This window comes from Protopterus annectens, chromosome 7.part0, assembly GCF_019279795.1.
Source record: "Protopterus annectens isolate FY-2018-M chromosome 7.part0, PAN1.0, whole genome shotgun sequence".
In the NCBI taxonomy this organism is placed as follows: Eukaryota; Metazoa; Chordata; order Ceratodontiformes; family Protopteridae; genus Protopterus; species Protopterus annectens.
Window position 1 is genome coordinate 1,848,193,743 of NC_056739.1, and position 9,915 is coordinate 1,848,203,657.

Genomic DNA, 9,915 nt, shown 5'->3' on the forward strand with positions numbered 1-9,915 from the left:
TCAGGGAGTCAGGATGCTTGAAGAAGACACAAGCGACTGCAGAAATAAACCACACACGCAGGGTGTCAGGATGTTTGAGTAGATGTTAACATGTGGCTTATTCCTGTATTAATAACTAATACAACAACTGCTTACAGTGGATATTAATATTCACATGCAAACAAATCGGCATGTTCAATATGCCAAAGTAAACAAAACCAAATGTAAGTCTGTCCCTTGCAAACCTAACTGCACACCAGATCAGGACCATGCTCTGCATCCAAAGCAATTTTCCATTCATCAAATCAGCCAAGCACTAAAGCAACACCACTTTTAAATAAGTGACATTTAAGAGCTAATTCAAGAAATATAATGAAGAACAAAAAGTTTTACTATTTAAAATATTTGGTACAGTCTGTGGACACTTGAAGTTAGATGTAACAAAACAGCCAAGTGTCCACCTATATACTTCTGTGATTTTATTTTAATGCCAGTACTAATCTTTCAAAGGCTGCCCACTGAGCACAAGCACTACACGTGATGGTGCCCAGTGAACACAAGCACTACATGTGACAGTTAGTCATACTTACCTTGGAGGAAGCTGAAAACGAAATGGAAACTCGTGCTTGCCAGGCTGTAACGCAACTAGGTTTTCTTCACCTGAAAATATAAAGGAAGCAGAAAAACTTACTAAATGTATGCCTGAAATCACTCGCTCTACATGTACTTCTTGAATTTATTAACAATGTCTTAACTATGACAAGCTGTTTAAATTACTTCTATACTTCCATGAGAACACTTGCCATTGAAGTAACGGTGTTATGCACCATCACTGGTAGAAAGCCTTGTTAGAAAAGCACTGAAATAAGAATGAACCAAAACATGGCTAATGCAAATACCATTCATAGTACTATGTGATTTAAAAAAGTGGCAATTACACAGCGGTTAACTTATCTTGCAGTGCTAACCTCAAAACCTTCTCTGGATTAGTTTGCTGTACTCCACAGCCAACTCAACCAAACTGCATGCCTTCATGTCTTCCCTGGTCAAATCTCCATTCACTTGGCTCTCTCTAGAAACGTGCCTGAAACATAACGTTTATCTGTAACTTGACATTATGGAAATTCAGGAAGGGGAAAAAGCTGTGGACTGGACAGAGTAGCCCCTGGACATATATCCATCTGTAATGTAAAAATGGCCTCCCACTCTATACAACAGAGGAGGCGACAGGTGACCCCCCCCCATGCGTGAACCTCTTAAAGTCATCACACAACAGGGCCATGAGGTCAAAGAACTGGAGGAAGATGTTCTACATCCATCTAGACTAGCTAATCACAAATGGAACCAGGCACCCATTTCGCTATTAACCAAGAAGTAGGGAGTGGATAGCCATCAAGGCAGGCATTATGACACTGGCAGTATACAAGGAAGCCTGCACAATCAGAGCGGAAACCAAAAGAATCCAGTCAAGATGACAATAAAGTCAAGACCACAGAATCTCAGGGTCAGCCAACAGTCACAACATGACACCAAGTGGTCGCCTAAGCATTAAATAGCTGAAGGCTGTCAAATTCATCATTGATGGCACTATCAGCACAACGGCAGCAGAGGTCCACAATCAAGACCACAATATTCCTCAACAATTCCATCTACATTGACCTCTGGGTCAACCATCAGTACAACAGGTACCAGACTCTAGTGGACCTAGTGAAGAAATGTAAACAGATGTGGCAAAAGCAGCAAAACCTGGAGCTCTACTCATCTCAACAGCAATGGGGAGGAGACCTAGGATCACATTATGCTGCAGTGACAAAGAACGTCTGCCACATCTTTTTTTCAGTCAAGCTCTGCTAGTTCAGAACAGCTGAATCCAGAGAGCAGTCTAGGGTTCTGAATTCAGGCCGTGGAGATAGGTCAAGGTCTGGTTTGGTTAAACAAGCGTCATAACAGTGAATCCAGGAGGGAAAAAGATAATACATATCCCTTGCTAAAGGGATAGTTGGGTATGGCTCAACAGACACTATTTTCTTGGAGCTCTTGACCAGTTTGAGACACAGAAGGTTTGAGGGAAAAAAAAAATCAAACATCAGCTGGTGGCAAAAGAACCCTTCCCCTGGGAGCATGACTTTGCTATAAATGTGAATGCAAGGACTGCCTTTCCTACTAACAGCATCTGTTTGGGTGTTGCTATGGACCAAAAGGAAACAATATACAGCACTAGCTTCTTTGTAACATATCTGAATTATGTGGAGGGTGAAATTCATGCCCACAGCAGTCACAACTTTTGATCTTCTATATCACTCAGGTGCATATTTACACCCTTACAGTTGGTTATAAACAGGGGGTATTTTTGAAAGTATCTCTGGTGTCTCCTGCCAAACCTGCCAGAAACAACCAACAGAGCTGAAATAACCTAATGTAGAAAAAAAAAAAAAAAATCACAGCTCCGTTTTGCAGCCATTCTCACTCTGATAAAAGAATCAAAGAATCACTGCTTTCATCCATAAAGCAAAGTACTATGGGAATCAGTATTGCTTTTGTATCAATTTCCCCGACTACCAATTATCCTGTTACTGCCTATGTCATCTGTATCGTAACCTTTCTCCATTTACGCTCTACCAGTGCATGCTGGACACCAGGAAAAGAACTTAAGAAAGCAAACATAATGCATAGTAGCTTATGTGCTGTACTGCTATAGCTCAACAGTTCAGAAAAACTTTGATTTCATTATAGTGCATGATTTTCCATCATTATATCTTTTTTATTGAACATATTTAAAACAGTGGCAATTAGTAAACACAATAGGTAGCGTATCCCCTGATGTGTAAAATTTCTTTCAAGAACTAGAAAAAAAATTATAGTTTATGGATTTTGGACAAGGTGCTTTTCTGGAATTTTCAAAAGCATGAATCCTAACTTGACACCAACCTTCCACTATGAAGCCCGTAAGATAAACATCTGTTCTAATCGTTCATGTGCAAGGCAGAAGACACTTGGCCTTGGATGACTTTCATTTACACTGCATCCTTTCATTAAACATAACTGTGTCACTACTACAACACCCTTAACATTTTTAATAATATTATTTGCCTACTTTTGATAATGCTACTAATCTTGAGCTTTTCATGCCAGGTGCACTCACATGCATTTACTTTTTGCAAATCTCAGCTCCCATACTTCCGAAGTTTCTTCTTGATAATTACTAGAGTATTCAATAATGAAAAAAAAGTGAGCATAAAATAGTGAGGTGAAAAAAAAAAAACAAACACATTAAGATATGAACAGTCAGCATACAAACATGACACAGGAAACACAATGACACAAATTAAGATATGAACAGTCAGCATACAAACATGACACAGGAAACACAATGACACAAAAAAAAAAATTCAAAAGGTAGATCAGAAGGCTTTAGACCCATAGTATTTTACAACAGTAATGTAAAGTTTATGTTTGTGACCAAGAAGCTGCAACAGTAATTTTCTTTGCCATCTGCAATGCAACTCGCAAAAATTTATGAACACTTGTGTGACAACAAACACTCAATGCATGCGTAGTTGTACTATCCTTAAATCGGAATGCATTTGTACTCCACTGTAAGATGCACTTGCCGAGGATGGTTCCACCAGTCAAGTGGATAACATGGTTATAGCAATAACAAAAGGCTTTGTGGAAGTTGGATTCATCAACCACTCATCTTTAGTGCAACAATTAAATCAATTAAACAATCTTCCTGTGGTGAATCAATGTCCTGTACTCTAAATGTGTACAAGGTCAGACTTAAAAAAAATTGCAGTTTCTAGTTATTAAACCCTCCAACTACTGTGAAACTGAGACACATCTGACCAAACTTCCATGAAAATGTTACCGCTACAAAGTTAGAAACAACTTTTTTCTCTCTCATACCTGTAGCCCAAGAAGTAATGCAAACAAACAGTGTACTATCAAAACAATTCTTTCACACATTTTACCTTAACATAAAACCAGTACTAATCTTTCACATCCCAAATGGCATTTTCTTACCCTTTTCTCCTGTGAACACATACCCATGTGTACTTACACACCAATTTAGAAACTACAAAAATTTAACTATATGCTTTTTTTCAAAAAGTGTAGTACACTCTTAAAAACGCAATTAAACATTACAATTTAAAAATAAAGAACATGGAGTAATACTAGTGTGTACCAAACTTTCAATACAGCTAAAAAAGAGATTCTTTATCACTGGACTCTAATTACTATGACTTGCTTGAAAAAGTTGCTTTACCCATCATCTCTTTTCATATAACTGTTCCTTAATCAACAGTTATGACCTTCCAAAGGGGCGGGGATAAACCTGAAATCCTGGGATTTTAGAAGAATTATTTTCTAATGTTTGTCAAAGTTTCAAAATAAATAAATAAATAAACAAATAAATAAATACTAACATTTATGCCTATAATCTGTAATGTGTCCTACTTCACAATGCTTTGTATTGTTATCTGTTGGAGCTTTTCTCCCCAGATCTCCGATGAAAGGGCTCCTAGACCAGTTGGGCATTACCCGGTTAACAAATGCTATAAATAAATAAATATGAAACGGAATGAAGTTTTATAAAGTGAACCATCCATTTCAAGGCAAAGGTAAATTCAGTCCCTTGCTTTAACCCACTTTGGGCATCTGATATTACTATATATAAATCAAGACCCTTGGCTCAAATACTTTCTTTTAGTTACCAGTCATGGGAAGAGCTGTAGTTTCAGTGTAACCATGCCTCATCACTTACTGGATTAACGCAAATTTAAAAATCAGCACCTGCCAAGATAGTGGTATTCCTGACAGAATCTTATACAACTTGGATTTGTTCGATACATTTCAGTTTTTATACCATGTTGCATGCGAGAAAGAGTGCTATGGTCCTTTTCCCCATTCATTTTCTTTTCATCTATAGGAAAGGGTTAGCTGCCCCTTAACACATGTAATACAAATGACAAAGGCGGTGCCTGTACGGACCCTGGTAATTACTGCCCCATAAGCTTAACAAGTCTAGTCTGCAAAGCTATGGAGAGGATCATAATGGAGCTCATAAACAAAGATATAGGGGACTTGCAGACATTGGACCCGACCCAGTTTGGCTTCGCCAAGGGCAGATCATGCCTTTTGAACTTGGTCGACTTCTTCGAAACAGTCACCAAGGCCATTGATGAGGGAAAGGCAGTCCATACAGCCTACCTTGACCTTGCAAAGGCTTTCGACACATATTGTTCGGCATCTACTTCTCAGAAGTACAGGCCAACATGGGAGGACTTTGGCTGACAAAAGTTTGCAGACAACTGCAAACTGGGCGCCATAGTGGAAAGTGCATCGGACACAGATATCCTTCAGAAGGGACTCACGGAAACAGATAGCTGGTGCCAGAGCCATGGCCTGAAGTTAAACGCCAAAAAAATGTATAGTCATACCCTTCGGGAAAAACAAGGTAACCCCAAGTTACCATATAGGTGGCAATCAAGCACAGAAGAGGTTATCAGGGACCTGGGGACCCAGGTTGACAGTGGCCTTTCTTTTGACACTTGTTGCTAAAGTGGTTAGAAAGACCTTCATGATCAGGTGGGCAATGTAGAAGGGATTCACATCCAGATCGAGTGAGGTCATTGTTCCCCTGTACTCTTCACTTATCAGACCAATGATAGAGTACAATGCCCCATTCGGGATGCATCTCACCCGACATCTGCAGCAATTGGAGAGACCCCAAAAGTTCCTCACCAAAAGGATAAAGGGACTCCAAAATCTGTCATATGCTGCCAGATTGAAGAAACTCCAGCTCTATTCAGTCGCATACAGTCTGCTCAGAGGTGACATGTGCCTGACATACAAGGCCATGTCCAACCCGGAATTAATGGACATGCTCCACCTCAAAAAATCCAAATCCACCAAAACCACTAGAGCAAGCGACTTAAACCTTAGCACGGATATAAAATAGGACGTGCTGGAGGGATAGATTTATCACTCAGAGACTCCCTATGCTGTGGAATAAAATCCCGGTCCATGTGAGGCAGAGCACCTCGCTGGCTCTGTTCAAGAGAAATCTTGACCTGTGGATGGGAGATCGTAGGTTTACCCTGGGAATCATCTCTGTGTCACTGCTGGACAGAGGCACAACAAACTAATGGGTACAGTATTTTTTCATATAAGGGGTGGCGTAAGCCACAAAACTTTGGGCTAGGCTTATAAATGCCTTAGGGCAGATAGCCTAGTATAAACCTATGAACATAAAAATAGCACGCAAACAGATTACTTGGAAGCTATAACTTGCTGTGAAAAGAATGTGTACAGCTGTAAATAGCCACCAAAAATTACAAAAGCAAATAAGCATTAAAAACATCATGAGTTAACAGTGAGACTACAGTAATGTCAGTTCTCAAAATACTGATTTGTGTATCAAAAATATAAGTCTCAGATCCAAAAACACAAGTCTCAGATCAAGGTCATGTTCAACCACTGACTTAGAAAGTTAACTGAATAAGAGAAAATGAATTACAAAACACAATGCAGGTATATTAGTCAGTCAGTCTGTGTTGACAGCACCCTACAATCTTTTTTCAAATATAATTAATGATTTTAAGAAGAACACTGCAAAAGTAGGAACAAAAGAATCAAAAAAAGTTTTGGAGGTGGAGCAGTAACCCACAAATACAACAGACTGCACAAACACAGCAACTTACGTACGGCAAACAGCAGAGCGAAGAGCAAGCAGGCACTACAATTTACTACTAGCCAGTGTGACGTTCAATTGCAAAACATGCACAGACGCCCAATAAAAGTACACACATGACGTAAAACATTAATGGTGAATAAACTACTCTGTCAACAAATCTGCACAAGAAGCACTTACTAACGAGTTAAGTCCTACAATTCAATGTTCAAGTCCCTCGGGGTTATACTTGTTTACACGTCTCCCACCCAGTGCAGTGCCTCCGGGATAATCTCCAAAAGCTCCATGAGCATTAGAACTCTATCGCAATTATCACATAGCATACTATAAGAAATTAAACTAATAGCACAAGCCATGCCTACACTAGCATCCCGTGCTAAGCTTCAGCTTCTCACCTGCATTGTAAGGCGGACTCAGAAGAATTTGTCGGTGCTGGTAATACTCCACTTCTTCAGAGAATGTACTATCAGAAGAGACAGGAAATGGGGCAGTTGCGGAAGGGCCACAGCCACCCCAGCTCATAGATGCCTGACCGTGGACCTTTAACAGCAGTGTTCTGACCCACAGTGTCTCAAGGTTCTCAAACAGCACCACACCAGAAACGATATCACCTGTGCTGTACCCTTGTTTTTCTTCAGAGTCAAGATATATGGCAAATGTTTTCATCGTGCCAGTTACTGTAAAACCGCTGACGTGTTAACCAAAAGTAACAAACAAAAAGAATGAACTCGTGCCCAACAAGCTCACACCAGATCTTCAAAAATATATATCAGTTTTCTCGAAGATCACAAGGTGACAAGTCTCTACTTTCGTCTTTGTGAGATAGATAAAATAGTTTTATCCAAAAACAGAAGCTTGATCAGCCCCTGAGTAGAGATAACTCGAAAGCAGTCTTTGATATTTCTACTGTGCTGGTTCATTTGACAGCCAAATAGCAACCGCTAACTGTGAAGAGGTAAAGCCACACCGAAAAAGAAAAAATGATGGTAACACAATCGTACTTAAGCAATCCGCCAAAATAACCCCAACATATAGCAGGCATATCCTACCACTATGATACAGAGACACACCACATACCTCCTAATTGGGTAGCTCGTGCTATGACGTAAAGAACTTCCGCCTGATTATTAGAATGACTAAGTTCTGTTGGTTCTAACTGTTTTCTATCAACTATTAAGGGCTCGCAATGGCAAAAGCCGCTACATACGTGCAAGCAGTGTGATCAAGGCATGATAACCAATCAACACTTTGGTGGTGCACGTGAACAATATGCTGATTGGTGAATCGACAAACTAGCCTTTGTACTAAACCAATCAAAATAAAGTGTAGCCATGTGGACAATTGATGGTAAACAGGCTGCTAAAGTAGAAGGTAAGTTATATTTAATAGGAAGAGGCGGAGTGGTAATAGCGTTATTTACCGTCCGAGCTGACTTTATTTATTTTACATTTGTTAACCGGGGTAGTCTGACTGGAAGCACGTCCATTTTCAGTGGGTGTCCGGGGGGAAAAGTTCCACATACACACAAACATTTTTTTTACATTTGTTTACCGCGAAAGTCCGACTGGAACTAGGTCCATTTACAGCGGAGGCCCGGGAGAAAAACTCCACATCAAACAATTTTATGCAGTGGTAAATAAAATCAAGATATAACATACAATAGTTTGCTGCAGGCATGCTTACTTTACACAATATTGGGAGAAAAGCTCCGCATCAAACAATGTTATACAATGGTATATAAAATCAAGAGATATCATGCAACAGTTGCTCCAAGCAAGCTGACTTTACACAATATTGGACCCTACTTATTGGTAATTGGTGAAAAACACATATTGGCTGATGCAATCAAAGGGACATCTCGCAAGATATAATGGTAGCAAGTAGTAGGCCCTGTATGGGAGGTTGAGTGCTGCATGTTAGACATAGTAAGCAGTGAAAAAGAAGAAGTTAGTGGGAGAGTGGGGAGAGCAGGAAAGCATTTATGTAATAATAATAAAAATAATAATCTTATCGTTCCAATATACAACAGTCTCAGGTTCAGACAGCTATATTATTCATACAATCGTGCATAATAATTTGAAGTAGTTGACTAACAAGACAGAACACAACTAAGTCTGCAGGAAAGAATTGTTAGCACACAATGATGAAGAAGTTAGAACACACTGCTAGAGAAGAAGTTAGGATTGGAACAAGGACATGACCATTGTGTTGTTAGATACTGTGTAAGGCTCTTTTAAATAGGGTCAGGGAGGATTCTTGTGTAAGGTTAGCAGTAAGTGAGTTCCAAATTTTACCAACAGAGTAGGGTTGCCACCTTTTCAAATGCCCAAAGTGGGACATTTTTGGTACAAACATCAGATTTTGCAGGACAAAACATACTTATGGCCAGTACAAAGGACATAAATTTTTTTGCCTAAATAAAAGCTTATTCTTGTAGCATTTTAGTTCCTTATTCTGTTTCTTATAACATTTACGTGTTTCATATACAGGATTACTGTTTATGCAAGTATTACATAAAATATAGGAAAGAATTTTGTCCTAAAATCTCAGGACATTTGCCATTTTTTCTTTTGCAGGACACAACTGCCCAAAGAGGGACTGTCCCTCGCAAAGTGGGACAGGTGGTAACCCTACAACAGAGATGGCAAACAGAGAGTTTCCAGCTAAGTTGTTGGTTGTAGATATTTGGACTAGAAGTTTATTAGATGAGAAGTGGCCTAGGATTACTATAGGAGTTGATAATGTTTTTGAGTGAAGGAGTATTTTCGGGATGGTTTAGAACTTTGTGTGCCATTATTAGTTGATTGTATTGAAGTAGGCTGTGCAGTTCAAGCCAGCCAAGATGTTTCAGGTTTAGACAGTGGTGTGTTCTATAGAGCATTTCAGTGGCAAATCTAGCAATGTGGTTATAGCAGCTAGGCAGCTTATTAATTTCAGCTTTATTCAGTTTAGTGTATAATGGGCAGACATAAAGAAACGTCAAGAGTAGGTGAGAGTGGGCAGTAGCAGTTCTAGCATGTGGTGTTAGGAAAGGTTTAATCTTGTATAATGAACCAAGTTTTTTATTAATGGATTTAATAGTTTGGTTAACATGCAAATCAAATTTGAGCTCGTCTGTGATTACACCTAAAAGTTTTGTGTAGGCCTCAATTGAAATAAGCTGCGGTAGCGTTGTCGCCTCACAGTTAGATGTTGCCTGTTCGATTCTCAGAGCGTCTTCTGTGTGGCGACATGCGTGAGTG

The 9,915-nt window shown here is 39.5% G+C and overlaps 1 protein-coding gene across 1 annotated transcript in view; it reads right to left on the reverse strand.

Annotated features, from left to right (window-relative positions):
* The window catches only part of ARRDC4 (arrestin domain containing 4), a 67,743-nt gene extending 60,004 nt beyond the window's left edge, over positions 1-7,739 (reverse strand). Inside the window, exons 1-2 of the mRNA XM_044078337.1 lie at positions 7,069-7,739; positions 570-639 (exon numbers count right to left, since the gene is read on the reverse strand). Of these exons, the coding sequence (XP_043934272.1) occupies positions 570-639; positions 7,069-7,339 (341 nt within the window). The 5' untranslated portion in view covers positions 7,340-7,739. The remainder of the gene's footprint in view (positions 1-569; positions 640-7,068) is intronic.
* Positions 7,740-9,915: the final 2,176 nt, after the last annotated feature.